Here is a 17,914-nt window from a genome sequence, read left to right on the forward strand (position 1 = left end):
AGAGGTATATAAGGAGTAAAGAGGGATGGGGGAGAGAGGTATATAAGGAGTAAAGAGGGATGGGGGAGAGAGGTATATAAGGAGTAAAGAGGGATGGGGGAGAGAGGTATATAAGGAGTAAAGAGGGATGGGGAGAGAGGTATATAAGGAGTAAAGAGGGATGGGGAGAGAGGTATATAAGGAGTAAAGAGGGATGGGGGAGAGAGGTATATAAGGAGTAAAGAGGGATGGGGGAGAGAGGTATATAAGGAGGAAAGAGGGATGGGGAGAGAGGTATATAAGGAGTAAAGAGGGATGGGGGAGAGAGGTATATAAGGAGTAAAGAGGGATGGGGGAGAGAGGTATATAAGGAGTAAAGAGGGATGGGGGAGAGGTATATAAGGAGTAAAGAGGGATGGGGGAGAGGGTATATGAGTAAAGAGGGATGGGGGAGAGAGGTATATAAGGAGTAAAGAGGGATGGGGGGATAAGGAGTAAAGAGGGAGAGGTATATAAGGAGTAAAGAGGGATGGGGAGAGAGGTATATAAGGAGTAAAGAGGGATGGGGGAGAGAGGTATATAAGGAGTAAAGAGGGATGGGGAGAGAGGTATATAAGGAGTAAAGAGGGATGGGGAGAGAGGTATATAGGAGTAAAGAGGGATGGGGGAGAGAGGTATATAGGAGTAAAGAGGGATGGGGGAGAGAGGTATATAGGAGTAAAGAGGGATGGGGAGAGAGGTATATAGGAGTAAAGAGGATGGGGAGAGAGGTATATAGGAGTAAAGAGGGATGGGGAGAGAGGTATATAAGGAGTAAAGAGGGATGGGGAGAGAGGTATATAAGGAGTAAAGAGGGATGGGGAGAGAGGTATATAAGGAGTAAAGAGGGATGGGGAGAGAGGTATATAAGGAGTAAAGAGGGATGGGGGAGAGAGGTATATAAGGAGTAAAGAGGGATGGGGAGAGAGGTATATAAGGAGTAAAGAGGGATGGGGAGAGAGGTATATAAGGAGTAAAGAGGGATGGGGAGAGAGGTATATAGGGAGGAAAGAGGGATGGGGAGAGAGGTATATAAGGAGTAAAGAGGGATGGGGAGAGAGGTATATAGGAGGAAAGAGGGATGGGGAGAGAGGTATATAAGGAGTAAAGAGGGATGGGAGAGAGGTATATAAGGAGTAAAGAGGGATGGGGGAGAGAGGTATATAAGGAGTAAAGAGGGATGGGGGAGAGAGGTATATAAGGAGTAAAGAGGGATGGGGGAGAGAGGTATATAAGGAGTAAAGAGGGATGGGAGAGAGGTATATAAGGAGTAAAGAGGGATGGGGGAGAGAGGTATATAAGGAGTAAAGAGGGATGGGGGAGAGAGGTATATAGGAGTAAAGAGGGATGGGAGAGAGGTATATAGGAGTAAAGAGGGATGGGGGGAGAGAGGTATATAGGAGTAAAGAGGGATGGGGAGAGAGGTATATAAGGAGTAAAGAGGGATGGGGAGAGAGGTATATAAGGAGTAAAGAGGGATGGGGAGAGAGGTATATAAGGAGTAAAGAGGGATGGGGAGAGAGGTATATAGGAGTAAAGAGGGATGGGGAGAGAGGTATATAAGGAGTAAAGAGGGATGGGGGAGAGAGGTATATAAGGAGTAAAGAGGGATGGGGAGAGAGGTATATAAGGAGTAAAGAGGGATGGGGGAGAGAGGTATATAAGGAGTAAAGAGGGATGGGGAGAGAGGTATATAAGGAGTAAAGAGGGATGGGGGAGAGAGGTATATAAGGAGTAAAGAGGGATGGGGGAGAGAGGTATATAAGGAGTAAAGAGGGATGGGGGAGAGAGGTATATAAGGAGTAAAGAGGGATGGGGGAGAGAGGTATATAAGGAGTAAAGAGGGATGGGGGAGAGAGGTATATAAGGAGTAAAGAGGGATGGGGGAGAGAGGTATATAAGGAGGAAAGGGGGATGGGGAGAGAGGTATATAGGGAGTAAAGGGGGATGGGGAGAGAGGTATATAGGGAGTAAAGGGGATGGGGAGAGAGGTATATAGGAGTAAAGAGGGATGGGGAGAGAGGTATATAGGAGGAAAGAGGGATGGGGGAGAGAGGTATATAGGGAGTAAAGAGGGATGGGGAGAGAGGTATATAGGAGTAAAGAGGGATGGGGAGAGAGGTATATAGGAGGAAAGAGGGATGGGGAGAGAGGTATATAAGGAGTAAAGAGGGATGGGGAGAGAGGTATATAGGAGGGATGGGGGTATATTAGGAGGAAAGAGGGATGGGAGAGAGGTATATAGGAGGAAAGAGGGATGGGGAGAGAGGTATATAGGGAGTAAAGAGGGATGGGGAGAGAGGTATATAGGAGTAAAGAGGGATGGGGAGAGAGGTATATAGGAGTAAAGAGGGATGGGGAGAGAGGTATATAGGAGGAAAGAGGGATGGGGGAGAGAGGTATATAGGAGGTAAGAGGGATGGAGGTATATAAGGAGTAAAGAGGGATGGGGAGAGAGGTATATAGGAGGGATGGGGGTATATAGGAGTAAAGAGGGATGGGGAGAGAGGTATATAAGGAGTAAAGAGGGATGGGGAGAGAGGTATATAAGGAGTAAAGAGGGATGGGGAGAGAGGTATATAGGGAGTAAAGAGGGATGGGGGAGAGGTATATAAGGAGTAAAGAGGGATGGGGGAGAGAGGTATATAAGGAGGAAAGGGGATGGGGAGAGAGGTATATAGGGAGTAAAGAGGGATGGGGAGAGAGGTATATAGGAGTAAAGAGGGATGGGGAGAGAGGTATATAGGGAGGAAAGAGGGATGGGAGAGAGGTATATAGGAGGAAAGAGGGATGGGGAGAGAGGTATATAGGAGGAAAGAGGGATGGGGAGAGAGGTATATAGGGAGGAAAGAGGGATGGGGAGAGAGGTATATAGGAGTAAAGAGGGATGGGGAGAGAGGTATATAGGAGGAAAGAGGGATGGGGAGAGAGGTATATAGGAGGAAAGAGGGATGGGGAGAGAGGTATATAAGGAGTAAAGAGGGATGGGGGAGAGAGGTATATAGGAGGAAAGAGGGATGGGGAGAGAGGTATATAAGGAGTAAAGAGGGATGGGGGAGAGAGGTATATAAGGAGTAAAGAGGGATGGGGAGAGAGGTATATAAGGAGTAAAGAGGGATGGGGAGAGAGGTATATAAGGAGTAAAGAGGGATGGGGGAGAGAGGTATATAAGGAGTAAAGAGGGATGGGGGAGAGAGGTATATAGGGAGTAAAGAGGGATGGGGGAGAGGTATATAAGGAGTAAAGAGGGATGGGGAGAGAGGTATATAGGAGGAAAGGGGGATGGGGGAGAGAGGTATATAGGGAGTAAAGAGGGATGGGGAGAGAGGTATATAGGGAGTAAAGAGGGAGGGGGAGAGAGGTATATAGGAGTAAAGAGGGATGGGGAGAGAGGTATATAGGGAGGAAAGAGGGATGGGGAGAGAGGTATATAGGGAGGAAAGAGGGATGGGGAGAGAGGTATATAAGGAGTAAAGAGGGATGGGGAGAGAGGTATATAGGAGGGATGGGGGTATATTAGGAGGAAAGAGGGATGGGGAGAGAGGTATATAGGAGGGAAAGAGGGATGGGGAGAGAGGTATATAGGGAGTAAAGAGGGATGGGGAGAGAGGTATATAGGAGTAAAGAGGGATGGGGAGAGAGGTATATAGGAGTAAAGAGGGATGGGGAGAGAGGTATATAGGAGGAAAGAGGGATGGGGAGAGAGGTATATAGGAGGTAAGAGGGATGGAGGTATATAAGGAGTAAAAGGGATGGGGGAGAGAGGTATATAGGAGGGATGGGGTATATAGGAGTAAAGAGGGATGGGGAGAGAGGTATATAAGGAGTAAAGAGGGATGGGGAGAGAGGTATATAGGAGTAAAGAGGGATGGGGGAGAGAGGTATATAGGAGTAAAGAGGGATGGGGGAGAGGTATATAAGGAGTAAAGAGGGATGGGGAGAGAGGTATATAGGAGGAAAGGGGGATGGGGAGAGAGGTATATAGGGAGGAAAGAGGGATGGGGAGAGAGGTATATAGGAGTAAAGAGGGATGGGGAGAGAGGTATATAGGAGGAAAGAGGGATGGGGAGAGAGGTATATAGGGAGGAAAGAGGGATGGGGAGAGAGGTATATAGGGAGGAAAGAGGGATGGGGAGAGAGGTATATAGGGAGGAAAGAGGGATGGGGAGAGAGGTATATAGGAGTAAAGAGGGATGGGGAGAGAGGTATATAGGAGGAAAGAGGGATGGGGAGAGAGGTATATAGGAGGAAAGAGGGATGGGGAGAGAGGTATATAAGGAGTAAAGAGGGATGGGGGAGAGAGGTATATAAGGAGTAAAGAGGGATGGGGGAGAGAGGTATATAGGAGTAAAGAGGGATGGGGAGAGAGGTATATAAGGAGTAAAGAGGGATGGGGAGAGAGGTATATAAGGAGTAAAGAGGGATGGGGAGAGAGGTATATAGGGAGTAAAGAGGGATGGGGAGAGGTATATAAGGAGTAAAGAGGGATGGGGGAGAGAGGTATATAGGAGGAAAGGGGGATGGGGAGAGAGGTATATAGGGAGTAAAGAGGGATGGGGAGAGAGGTATATAGGGAGTAAAGGGGGATGGGGAGAGAGGTATATAGGAGTAAAGAGGGATGGGGAGAGAGGTATATAGGAGGAAAGAGGGATGGGGAGAGAGGTATATAGGGAGGAAAGAGGGATGGGAGAGAGGTATATAGGGAGGAAAGAGGGATGGGGAGAGAGGTATATAGGAGTAAAGAGGGATGGGAGAGAGGTATATAGGAGTAAAGAGGGATGGGGGAGAGAGGTATATAAGGAGGAAAGAGGGATATAGGGGGAAAGAGGGATGGGGGAGAGAGGTATATAGGAGGAAAGAGGGATGGGGAGAGAGGTATATAGGAGGAAAGAGGGATGGGGGAGAGAGGTATATAGGAGGAAAGAGGGATGGGGGAGAGAGGTATATAGGAGGAAAGTATAGGAATGGAAAGAGGGATGGGGAGAGAGGTATATATAGGAGGAAAGAGGGATGGGGAGAGAGGTATATAGGAGGAAAGAGGGATGGGGAGGGAGGTATAGGAATGGAAAGAGGGATGGGGAGAGAGGTATATAGGAGGAAAGAGGGATGGGGAGAGAGGTATATAGGAGGAAAGAGGGATGGGGGAGAGAGGTATATAGGAGGAAAGAGGGATGGGGAGAGAGGTATATAGGAGGAAAGAGGGATGGGGAGAGAGGTATATAGGAGGAAAGAGGGATGGGGGAGAGAGGTATATAGGAGGAAAGAGGGATGGGGAGAGAGGTATATAGGAGGAAAGAGGGATGGGGGAGAGAGGTATATAGGAGGAAAGAGGGATGGGGAGAGAGGTATATAGGAGTAAAGAGGGATGGGGAGAGAGGTATATAAGAGTAAAGAGGGATGGGGAGAGAGGTATATAAGGAGTAAAGAGGGATGGGAGAGAGGTATATAGGAGTAAAGAGGGATGGGGAGAGAGGTATATAAGGAGTAAAGAGGGATGGGGAGAGAGGTATATAAGGAGTAAAGAGGGATGGGGGAGAGAGGTATATAGGAGTAAAGAGGGATGGGAGAGAGTATATATAGGAGTAAAGAGGGATGGGGGAGAGAGGTATATAGGAGTAAAGAGGGATGGGGAGAGAGGTATATAGGAGGAAAGAGGGATGGGGGAGAGAGGTATATAGGAGTAAAGAGGGATGGGGAGAGAGGTATATAGGAGTAAAGAGGGATGGGGAGAGAGGTATATAGGAGGAAAGAGGGATGGGGGAGAGAGGTATATAGGAGGTAAGAGGGATGGAGGTATATAAGGAGGAAAGAGAGGTATATAGGAGGGATGGGGGTATATTAGGAGGAAAGAGAGGTATATAGGAGGGATGGGGGTATATAAGGAGTAAAGAGGGATGGGGGAGAGAGGTATATAAGGAGTAAAGAGGGATGGGGGAGAGAGGTATATAGGGAGTAAAGAGGGATGGGGGAGAGGTATATAAGGAGTAAAGAGGGATGGGGGAGAGAGGTATATAAGGAGGAAAGGGGGATGGGGAGAGAGGTATATAGGGAGTAAAGAGGGATGGGGAGAGAGGTATATAGGGAGTAAAGAGGGATGGGAGAGAGGTATATAGGGAGGAAAGAGGGATGGGGAGAGAGGTATATAGGGAGGAAAGAGGGATGGGGAGAGAGGTATATAGGGAGGAAAGAGGGATGGGGAGAGAGGTATATAGGGAGGAAAGAGGGATGGGGAGAGAGGTATATAGGAGTAAAGAGGGATGGGGAGAGAGGTATATAGGAGGAAAGAGGGATGGGGAGAGAGGTATATAGGAGGAAAGAGGGATGGGGAGAGAGGTATATAAGGAGTAAAGAGGGATGGGGGAGAGAGGTATATAAGGAGTAAAGAGGGATGGGGAGAGAGGTATATAGGAGTAAAGAGGGATGGGGAGAGAGGTATATAAGGAGTAAAGAGGGATGGGGAGAGAGGTATATAAGGAGTAAAGAGGGATGGGGGAGAGAGGTATATAAGGAGTAAAGAGGGATGGGGGAGAGAGGTATATAAGGAGTAAAGAGGGATGGGGGAGAGAGGTATATAAGGAGGAAAGGGGGATGGGGAGAGAGGTATATAGGGAGTAAAGGGGGATGGGGAGAGAGGTATATAGGGAGTAAAGGGGGATGGGGAGAGAGGTATATAGGAGTAAAGAGGGATGGGGAGAGAGGTATATAGGAGGAAAGAGGGATGGGGGAGAGGTATATAGGAGGAAAGAGGGATGGGGAGAGAGGTATATAGGGAGGAAAGAGGGATGGGGAGAGAGGTATATAGGAGTAAAGAGGGATGGGGAGAGAGGTATATAGGAGTAAAGGGATGGGGAGAGAGGTATATAAGGAGGAAAGAGGGATGGGGAAAGAGGGATGGGGGAGAGAGGTATATAGGAGGAAAGAGGGATGGGGGGAGAGAGGTATATAGGAGGAAAGAGGGATGGGGAGAGAGGTATATAGGAGGAAAGAGGGATGGGGAGAGAGGTATATAGGAGGAAAGAGGGATGGGGAGAGAGGTATATAGGAGGAAAGAGGGATGGGGGAGAGAGGTATATAGGAGGAAAGAGGGATGGGGAGAGAGGTATATAGGAGGAAAGAGGGATGGGGGAGAGAGGTATATAGGAGGAAAGAGGGATGGGGAGAGAGGTATATAGGAGGAAAGAGGGATGGGGAGAGAGGTATATAGGAGGAAAGAGGGATGGGGGAGAGAGGTATATAAGGAGGAAAGAGGGATGGGGGGAGAGAGGTATATAGGAGGAAAGAGGGATGGGGGAGAGAGGTATATAGGAGGAAAGAGGGATGGGGAGAGAGGTATATAGGAGGAAAGAGGGATGGGGGAGAGAGGTATATAGGAGGAAAGAGGGATGGGGGAGAGAGGTATATAGGAGGAAAGAGGGATGGGGAGAGAGGTATATAGGAGGAAAGAGGGATGGGGAGAGAGGTATATAGGAGTAAAGAGGGATGGGGAGAGAGGTATATAGGAGGAAAGAGGGATGGGGAGAGAGGTATATAAGAGTAAAGAGGGATGGGAGAGAGAGGTATATAAGGAGTAAAGAGGGATGGGAGAGAGGTATATAAGGAGTAAAGAGGGATGGGGAGAGAGGTATATAAGGAGTAAAGAGGGATGGGGAGAGAGGTATATAAGGAGTAAAGAGGGATGGGGAGAGAGGTATATAAGGAGTAAAGAGGATGGGGGAGAGAGGTATATAAGGAGTAAAGAGGGATGGGGGAGAGAGGTATATAAGGAGTAAAGAGGGATGGGAGAGAGGTATATAAGGAGTAAAGAGGGATGGGGGAGAGAGGTATATAGGAGTAAAGAGGGATGGGAGAGAGGTATATAAGGAGTAAAGAGGGATGGGGGAGAGAGGTATATAAGGAGTAAAGAGGGATGGGGGAGAGAGGTATATAGGAGTAAAGAGGGATGGGGAGAGGTATATAAGGAGTAAAGAGGGATGGGAGAGAGGTATATAAGGAGTAAAGAGGGATGGGGGAGAGAGGTATATAGGAGTAAAGAGGGATGGGAGAGAGGTATATAAGGAGTAAAGAGGGATGGGGAGAGAGGTATATAGGAGTAAAGAGGGATGGGGGAGAGAGGTATATAAGGAGTAAAGAGGGATGGGGGGAGAGAGGTATATAAGGAGTAAAGAGTGATGGGGGAGAGAGGTATATAAGGAGGAAAGAGGGATGGGGGAGAGAGGTATATAAGGAGTAAAGAGTGATGGGGGAGAGAGGTATATAAGGAGTAAAGAGGGATGGGGGAGAGAGGTATATAGGAGGAAAGAGGGATGGGGAGAGAGGTATATAGGAGGAAAGAGGGATGGGGGGAGAGAGGTATATAGGAGGAAAGAGGGATGGGGGAGAGAGGTATATAGGAGGAAAGAGGGATGGGGAGAGAGGTATATAGGAGGAAAGAGGGATGGGGGAGAGAGGTATATAGGAGGAAAGAGGGATGGGGAGAGAGGTATATAGGAGGAAAGAGGGATGGGGGAGAGAGGTATATAGGAGGAAAGAGGGATGGGGGAGAGAGGTATATAGGAGGAAAGAGGGATGGGGGAGAGAGGTATATAGGAGGAAAGAGGGATGGGGGAGAGAGGTATATAGGAGGAAAGAGGGATGGGGGGAGAGGTATATAGGAGGAAAGAGGGATGGGGAGAGAGGTATATAGGAGGAAAGAGGGATGGGGAGAGAGGTATATAGGAGGAAAGAGGGAGGGGGAGAGAGGTAAGTAGGAGGAAAGAGGGATGGGGAGAGAGGTATGTAGGAGGAAAGAGGGATGGGGGAGAGAGGTATGTAGGAGGAAAGAGGGATGGGGAGAGAGGTATATAGGAGGAAAGAGGTTTGAGGGAGAGAGGTATATAGGAGGAAAGAGGGATGGGGGAGAGAGGTATATAGGAGGAAAGAGGGATGAGGGAGAGAGGTATATAGGAGGAAAGAGGGATGGGGGAGAGAGGTATATAGGAGGAAAGAGGGATGGGGAGAGAGGTATATAGGAGGAAAGAGGGATGGGGGAGAGAGGTATATAGGAGGAAAGAGGGATGGGGGAGAGAGGTATATAGGAGGAAAGAGGGATGGGGGAGAGAGGTATATAGGAGGAAAGAGGGATGGGGGAGAGAGGTATATAGGAGGAAAGAGGGATGGGGGAGAGAGGTATATAGGAGGAAAGAGGGATGGGGGAGAGAGGTATATAGGAGGAAAGAGGGATGGGGAGAGAGGTATATAGGAGGAAAGAGGGATGGGGAGAGAGGTATATAGGAGGAAAGAGGGATGGGAGAGAGGTATATAGGAGGAAAGAGGGATGGGAGAGAGGTATATAGGAGGAAAGAGGGATGGGGAGAGAGGTATATAGGAGGAAAGAGGGATGGGGAGAGAGGTATATAGGAGGAAAGAGGGATGGGGAGAGAGGTATGTAGGAGGAAAGAGGGATGGGGGAGAGAGGTATATAGGAGGAAAGAGGGATGGGGAGAGAGGTATATAGGAGGAAAGAGGGATGGGAGAGAGGTATATAGGAGGAAAGAGGGATGGGAGAGAGGTATATAGGAGGAAAGAGGGATGGGAGAGAGGTATATAGGAGGAAAGAGGGATGGGGAGAGAGGTATATAGGAGGAAAGAGGGATGGGAGAGAGGTATATAGGAGGAAAGAGGGATGGGGAGAGAGGTATATAGGAGGAAAGAGGGATGGGGAGAGAGGTATATAGGAGGAAAGAGGGATGGGGAGAGAGGTATGTAGGAGGAAAGAGGGATGGGGGAGAGAGGTATGTAGGAGGAAAGAGGGATGGGGGAGAGAGGTATATAGGAGGAAAGAGGGATGGGAGAGAGGTATATAGGAGGAAAGAGGGATGGGAGAGAGGTATATAGGAGGAAAGAGGGATGGGGAGAGAGGTATATAGGAGGAAAGAGGGATGGGGAGAGAGGTATATAGGAGGAAAGAGGGATGGGGAGAGAGGTATATAGGAGGAAAGAGGGATGGGGGAGAGAGGTATATAGGAGGAAAGAGGGATGGGGGAGAGAGGTATATAGGAGGAGGAAAGAGGGAAGGGGAGAGAGGTATATAGGAGGAAAGAGGGATGGGAGAGAGGTATATAGGAGGAAAGAGGGATGGGGAGAGAGGTATATAGGAGGAAAGAGGGATGGGGAGAGAGGTATGTAGGAGGAAAGAGGGGGATGGGGAGAGAGGTATATAGGAGGAAAGAGGGATGGGGGAGAGAGGTATATAGGAGGAAAGAGGGATGGGGGAGAGAGGTATATAGGAGGAAAGAGGGATGGGGAGAGAGGTATATAGGAGGAAAAAGGGATGGGGAGAGAGGTATATAGGAGGAAAGAGGGATGGGGAGAGAGGTATATAGGAGGAAAAAGGGATGGGGAGAGAGGTATATAGGAGGAAAAAGGGATGGGGAGAGAGGTATATAGGAGGAAAGAGGGATGGGGGAGAGAGGTATATAGGAGGAAAGAGGGATGGGGGAGAGAGGTATATAAGGAGGAAAGAGAGGTATATAGGAGGAAAGAGGGATGGGGAGAGAGGTATATAGGAGGAAAGAGGGATGGGGGAGAGAGGTATATAGGAGGAAAGAGGGATGGGGGAGAGAGGTATAAAGGAGGAAAGAGGGATGGGGGAGAGAGGTATATAAGGAGGAAAGAGAGGTATATAGGAGGAAAGAGGGATGGGGGAGAGAGGTATATAAGGAGGAAAGAGAGGTATATAGGAGGAAAGAGGGATGGGGAGAGAGGTATATAGGAGGAAAGAGGGATGGGGAGAGAGGTATATAGGAGGAAAGAGGGATGGGGGAGAGAGGTATATAGGAGGAAAGTATAGGAATGGAAAGAGGGATGGGGAATGGAGAGCGATAAAGGAATAGGACAGAGGGAGAAAATGGACAGGGAGGAAGAGAGAAGGGTGGAGAGGGGCGTTGGGGAGAGAAGGGTAGAGAGGAGAAAAGGGAATGGGAAAAGAATGGCGAGAGAGTTAGAGAGAGATGGGAGGAGGGGAGGGCACGAGGGTTGGGGCCCAGGGGGTACTCACTACTGTGCGCAGTCGATGAGCTGGTACTCGTTGGAGCGCTCGAAGCAAGCCTTCACGCCTTCATCGTCCCACAGCTGCTTGGCATGCTCAAAGAACTCCTGTTGTTCGAGAGAGAGAGAGAGACGGGGTTAGGAGAAGGAGAGACACGTGACAGCTCAGGGAGCACGGCGTCTTCAACAGGAGCTTTGGTTTCAGACAAGAGAGACAACTTGTCATCACGTTGGCTTTGCTGTACAATTGCATGATAGATGAAAGTACATTTGATGTGAGTGTCCTCTGTAGCAGCATGGTAGATAATCAGTGTACATTACTCAGGTGGTGCAGCGGGTGAACTGACTGGTCCTATAGGATGAGAAGTACAACTACAGTGGAAAACGTTGGTTTCATTCACCACGTCAACACAAAAAAACAAGAATAAGGGGAAGGGGAATTATACCCTTCCCTGAGAATGAACATCCCCATAAATACCTATTCAATGATAAGACTGCTCTTCCACTCACTTGCCTGTGTAGTGGAGGAGGGTGGAAAGGGGACTTGTTTCATATGAGGCCCGGGCTGATCTCACATCTAACAGTGTTGTCTTCTAGACAGTCACAGACACACCAATATAAAAGGTTAACTTTAAAAAGCCCAACTGAGAAAGACATGACAATATAAAGCTGAACGTTTTAGGGACCAACCAGCACTAAAATCAAAAATACTATTTTTGATGCAACACAAAACACACTGTTTGCCGTCTTCTGCCTCAGAAGTATACCAATGGGAAAGAGAGAGGGAGGGAGGGACGAGTGGAGGCAGGAAGGCGAAGAGAGGAGGGAGTGAGGTTCTGAGAAAGAGAAGACTTGTTTTCCCACCCGCTTGTTCCTTAGAGAGAGCCGAGAGCTGGGTTTACAATAATTAGTCCCCCGGTGGGGTCGTAGCATAATAACCACAATACAGCCAAACAAATGGCAACAGAGATGCAAAACAAACTCAGATGCTAAAGTCCGCTAACGCCGATGCAACAAGGCCTTGAGTGAAGTTTGAACAACCCTGTAAATGGCAGCTTGTTCACGATTCAGCTAAACAGTCTGCGCTGAACTATTGTGCAGTATCGACCGTGTATCTATTGTCAAAAAAAAACGTGTCAACCATTTTCTAGAAACAAAAACACAGTAGAAGGCCATTTACTCATTTTGACAGTTTACTTTTTTACTTTCACACCTCAATACTACCGTCAGAAAAACAATTCCTCCACACACTGTAATGCAAAAATATGCAAGATAGTTCATGGTAATAACCTACACCTCGAAACTACATCTTAATAAGCTTCACTTAACAGGTTTACTGTGAATGTCTCCCTTCACACACTGAAATCCAGCTGTGTATATGAGCACAAGCGCACCTCTCAGACTTCCTCTTTGCTCCCATTAGTTACAGGTGACATTTTGATGCACCGAGTCAGAATCTCTCTCTCCACATGCAAAGCAGAGTGCGTCTGCATGCCAGGGCAGTTTCCTGGCCAGGGCTGATGATCTCACCGCGAGAACAGGAAGTCGCTAAGCGGAGAGGAGGACACAGAGACAGTTCATCTGGCCGTATCAGCCCAGACGCTGCTGTACTGTGTGTTTACAGGGAGAATGGAGAAGATATGGGGATGTTGCTTTGACGTCTGCCATGTTACTACGTTACAATAACACAGGTCCTGTCGGTCTCATGACTGAGGAAAATCGGATGTTTTTCCCCCATATGAGTCATTACTTGCACTGTTGTCGACTCAACCTAAGACTGTCAGTATCACAGGGATTGCAATGAGGGTGCTCTAGAACGTTCTATAACGACTGACAAGCACACAGCCTATAATTTTCTATAATTTTGTCCCCCAAAAATTGGCTAAGAAAGTTAATTAATTGTGGAGTGCAAAAAGTCGAGGTACCCAGTCTACTGAAATCCACAATAATAAAGTGAAATTCACAACTATGAACCAGTTTCAATTCATGAAGAAAAATAAAACCCACTTGAGCAAAAAAAAAAACAAAAAAAAAACTGTAGCGAACCTATGTACCCTATTTGACAGGCAGCCTATCACAGGGATGGGGAATACTAAAGCAGCCCTGTGAGTCCCCACAGTCAAAACTCACAGGGCCCAACATTGAGCCCTGGGGAGCACCTGGTGACACAAAAACACATAAACAAAACACTGAAGCCCATTAGGAGCCCTTCCATTTAACCAGCACGTCCTTTACTGAACCTAAGCCTTCATTAGTGATGCGGCGAAGAAAAAAAAAAAAAAAAAAAAAGAGTCATTAGTAGTTGGGTTAGAAACAACTAGCCCATGGGCCTGTGGCTAATGACGTCCCTGGCTGCTTTTCGGGCATCCTCCAGTCCCTCCACACCACTACCAGTGCGATCACCTCAGATTCCCTGGGCACACTCACCGACCCCTGGGTATCAACACTATCCCTTGTATACCCACCATTGGACCAGAGAGGGAGATTGTGCTAGGATACCGCTGTCTTTAGTGCCACAACACAGGGTCAATCTATGGCGGATGTGACTGCTAGTCGTTAGGGCCACAGTTATGTCCAGGTGATGGGTGACATCACAGTCATGTAAAAGCCATGTTCAGGATGGTCTGATACATGACCTAGAACACAAGGAGGTTGTGGACGTTCAGCTCAAAACAACTGTCTGTGTGTGTGTGTGTGTGTGTGTGTGTAGGGAGGGAGGGAATTATTCCTGTGTCTTCTGCAACACTGTTGTGTTATGGTAACCACAGACAAAATGAAAAGACAAAGTTCTGGTGAGACGACATTCTCAGTCACGTGTAAAGAGTAATCAACTCACTCGATGAAGCCCTTTGGGTAGCCTGCCCGTCAGCTATGGTTTGCTGTCACTAAATGCTCCAGTGTTTCAGTTTGTGCATGTGGATACATATTCCATAAACCGTGAATGCAGCAATATCCACATTGTTATTCACGGTCATCCCTTTTTGAATACAATGGTTCATCAAGTTTATGAAAACAACATCAAACATGAAGTCCCATGAACGATCCCCTTGAAAGTATTTCGGCTTAGAAACCAAGTTGGCGAATACAATGAGACAAAGGATTCTTAGATATAATTTTCCAATGCACAGCTATGCACTAAGTAATTTTACAGAGCCTGAGTTTCTGGCCCAGGTATAGCTCTACTGTCATACATAAGGCTAGGATGAGTCATCAACAAAACTAATAGTTCTCGAACACACACACACCACCAGACAAGATCGTCAGGGGAGACACAGCGCTGGTCACAACGCCAGTGAAGCGTGATCCTGCGTCTCTCAGCTACATCCTGTTACACTTCAAAACCTCCCTTCCTGTCAAACACACACACACACACCCACACACACAACCACACACACACACTTTCTGGTCGAAAAACATAAGCAAATCTCAACTGTCTGACTGCCTGCCTGTCTGCCTGACTCCCTGCAGGTCTGTTTGTCTGTGTCTGTCTGTCTGACTGACTGTGTCTGTGCCATGCCATGCTGTAGAGTCGACTAATCTGGTCTAAATCTCTGCTGTTAGGAAATGGTGATGCAGCCCAGAGCAAATGAGCCCCAGACAAAGGATTCACAGAAAGAGATTGAGAAAGAGACTGAGAGAGATAGTGAAAGAACAAGTGAGACGAGAGAGTAAGAAAGAAAAAGAAAGAAAACCTGATCCTGTTACCAATTCTGCTGTATTATTTTGTCACTGGCCAACAAAGAGAAGAATGGATCTGAATGTATTGAAATCCCAGCCTGACAATAAACACCCCATAGCCCAAAAAAAGTTCACAAACATGTCACATGGCATTTCAGGGAACCTTCTTAGAACTAAAACAGATAAATATCGGATTCATCTGCAATTATCAATGGTCTATTTTGGTTTAAGGATGTTTGGGTGGGGGAGACAGTTACACAGTAGTATTCAGTGTCTTCAGCAAGCATTACAAAACATCATTGCGGAGGTCTGTCTGAAGGGCAGGCTTATCCGGACAAGACTGGAGGTCTGTCTGAAGGGCAGGCTTATCCGGACAAGACTGGAGGTCTGTCTGAAGGGCAGGCTTATCCGGACAAGACTGGAGGTCTGTCTGAAGGGCAGGCTTATCCGGACAAGACTGGAGGTCTGTCTGAAGGGCAGGCTTATCCGGACAAGACTGGAGGTCTGTCTGAAGGGCAGGCTTATCCGGACAAGACTGGAGGTCTGTCTGAAGGGCAGGCTTATCCGGACAAGACTGGAGGTCTGTCTGAAGGGCAGGCTTATCCGGACAAGACTGGAGGTCTGTCTGAAGGGCAGGCTTATCCGGACAAGACTGGAGGTCTGTCTGAAGGGCAGGCTTATCCGGACAAGACTGGAGGTCTGCGACTCAAATTATACATTTGTAAATGTTTTATTTTATTTAACTAGGCAAGTCAGTTAAGAACTAATTCTTATTTACAATGACGGCCTAGGAACAGTGAGAACGACAGATTTTTACCTTTTACCTCGGGGATTCGATCCTTTCGGTTACTGGCCCAACGCTCTAACCACTAGGCTCCCTGCTTCCCCATTTAATTTGGATTAAAAAGCCTAATGGGTCTTCATCTTGCTATCAATAGCCTACTAACTAAAACATGTGACTGATCTCACTTTGTTTACAAATGCTATGCCGGCCATATGAAGTCACAGAGAGCCAGACTACTCCATACTGCAGTGTATGGTGTTAATCCCATCCACTATCCAACCCTGTCCCCTACACTCTGGTGGGTTCGTCCACCATCCAACCCTGTCCCCTACACTCTGGTGGGTTCGTCCACTATCCAACCCTGTCCCCTACACTCTGGTGGGTTCGTCCACTATCCAACCCTGTCCCCTACACTCTGGTGGGTTCGTCCACTATCCAACCCTGTCCCCTACACTCTGGTGGGTTCGTCCACTATCCAACCCTGTCCCCTACACTCTGGTGGGTTCGTCCACTATCCAACCCTGTCCCCTACACTCTGGTGGGTTCGTCCACTATCCAACCCTGTCCCCTACACTCTGGTGGGTTCGTCCACTATCCAACCCTGTCCCCTACACTCTGGTGGGTTCGTCCACCATCCAACCCTGTTCCCTACACTCTGGTGGGTTCGTCCACCATCCAACCCTGTTCCCTACACTCTGGTGGGTTCGTCCACCATCCAACCCTGTCCCCTACACTCTGGTGGGTTCGTCCACCATCCAACCCTGTCCCCTACACTCTGGTGGGTTCGTCCACCATCCAACCCTGTCCCCTACACTCTGGTGGGTTCGTCCACCATCCAACCCTGTCCCCTACACTCTGGTGGGTTCGTCCACCATCCAACCCTGTCCCCTACACTCTGGTGGGTTCGTCCACCATCCAACCCTGTCCCCTACACTCTGGTGGGTTCATACACCATTCAACCATGTCCCCTACACTCTGGTGGGTTCGTCCACCATCCAACCCTGTCCCCTACACTCTGGTGGGTTCGTCCACCATCCAACCATGTCCCCTACACTCTGGTGGGTTCGTCCACCATCCAACCCTGTCCCCTACACTCTGGTGGGTTCGTCCACCATCCAACCCTGTTCCCTACACTCTGGTGGGTTCGTCCACCATCCAACCCTGTCCCCTACACTCTGGTGGGTTCGTCCACCATCCAACCCTGTTCCCTACACTCTGGTGGGTTCGTCCACCATCCAACCCTGTCCCCTACACTCTGGTGGGTTCATACACCATTCAACCCTGTCGGGTTCATCCACCATTCAACCCTGTCCCCTACACTGGCGGGTTTTTCCATTATTCAACCCTGTCCCCTACACTGGCGGGTTTTTCCATTATTCAACCCTGTCCCCTACACTCTGGCGGATTTTTCCATTATTCAACCCTGTCCCCTACACTCTGGCGGATTTTTCCATTATTCAACCCTGTCCCCTACACTGGCGGGTTTTTCCATTATTCAACCCTGTCCCCTACACTGGCGGGTTTTTCCATTATTCAACCCTGTCCCCTACACTCTGGCGGGTTTTTCCATTATTCAACCCTGTCCCCTACACTCTGGCGGATTTTTCCATTATTCAACCCTGTCCCCTACACGCTGGCGGGTTCATACACCATTCAACCCTGTCGGGTTCGTCCATTATTCAACCCTGTCCCCTACACTCTGGCGTTCGTCCATTATTCAACCCGGGGCGGCAGGGTAGCCTAGTGGTCAGAGCATTGGACTAGTAATCGGAAGGTTGCAAGTTCAAACCCCTGAGCTGACAAGGTACAAATCTGTCGTTCTGCCCCTGAACAGGCAGTTAACACACTGTTCCTAGGCTGTCATTGAAAATAAGAATTTCTTCTTAACTGACTTGCCTAGTTAAATAAAGGTTAAAAAAAATGTAAAAACATGTCCCCTACATTCTGGCGGTTTCGTCCACCCTTCAACCCTGTCCCCTACATTCTGGCGGGTTCGTCCACCCTTCAACCCTGTCCCCCACACTCTGGCGGGTTCGTCCACCCTTCAACCCTGTCCCCTACACTCTGGCGGGTTCGTCCACCCTTCAACCCTGTCCCCTACACTCTGGCGGGTTCGTCCATTATTCAACCCTGTCCCCTACATTCTGGCGGGTTCGTCCAGCCGTCAAGGTGAAAAAGACTTAAGCGCCAATGGCTTAACAAAGGAGGCCTACTATGATCAAACTGTGTGTGTGTGTGTGTGTGTGTGTGTGTGTGTGTGTGTGTGTGTGTATATGTATGTATATATAAAAAAGCAGGAGACACTCCTCAGGGCTCAGTTTCAGGGAGGCTCATGACACAGTGTGAATAAAGGCAGTTTACTGCCTCTAACGGAGGGGCCCATGAAAGAGAGCAACTGGGACGTTGTGC

General features: G+C 48.4%; 1 protein-coding gene and 2 long non-coding RNA genes across 8 annotated transcripts in view; 2 read left to right on the top strand and 1 right to left on the bottom strand.

Annotated features, from left to right (window-relative positions):
• LOC118361199 (guanine nucleotide-binding protein G(olf) subunit alpha-like) overlaps window positions 1-17,914 on the bottom strand; it is an 83,284-nt gene that overhangs the window by 48,422 nt on the left and 16,948 nt on the right. For all 4 annotated transcript variants that reach the window (XM_052483865.1, XM_052483864.1, XM_052483866.1 and 1 more), the window contains exon 5: window positions 11,054-11,151. In XM_052483865.1, coding sequence (XP_052339825.1) covers window positions 11,054-11,151 — 98 coding nt within the window. The remainder of the gene's footprint in view (window positions 1-11,053; window positions 11,152-17,914) is intronic.
• On the top strand, window positions 1,569-6,849 carry LOC127912895 (uncharacterized). 3 transcript variants are annotated; one of them, XR_008083969.1, is made up of 4 exons: window positions 1,569-1,944; window positions 3,412-3,477; window positions 3,996-4,191; window positions 6,124-6,407. It is a non-coding gene; the product is annotated as an uncharacterized LOC127912895 (long non-coding RNA). The 3 variants fall into 3 exon arrangements; XR_008083968.1 differs by lacking the exon at window positions 1,569-1,944 and adding an exon at window positions 6,780-6,849 and having other exon boundaries at window positions 3,364-3,477; window positions 6,124-6,255; XR_008083967.1 differs by lacking the exon at window positions 1,569-1,944 and having other exon boundaries at window positions 3,387-3,477; window positions 4,093-4,191.
• Window positions 7,280-10,180, top strand: LOC127912894 (uncharacterized). Its single transcript, XR_008083966.1, has 4 exons — window positions 7,280-7,315; window positions 8,334-8,629; window positions 9,019-9,883; window positions 10,081-10,180. It is a non-coding gene; the product is annotated as an uncharacterized LOC127912894 (long non-coding RNA).

Source organism: Oncorhynchus keta, chromosome 28 (assembly GCF_023373465.1).
Source record: "Oncorhynchus keta strain PuntledgeMale-10-30-2019 chromosome 28, Oket_V2, whole genome shotgun sequence".
Taxonomy (NCBI): domain Eukaryota; kingdom Metazoa; phylum Chordata; class Actinopteri; order Salmoniformes; family Salmonidae; genus Oncorhynchus; species Oncorhynchus keta.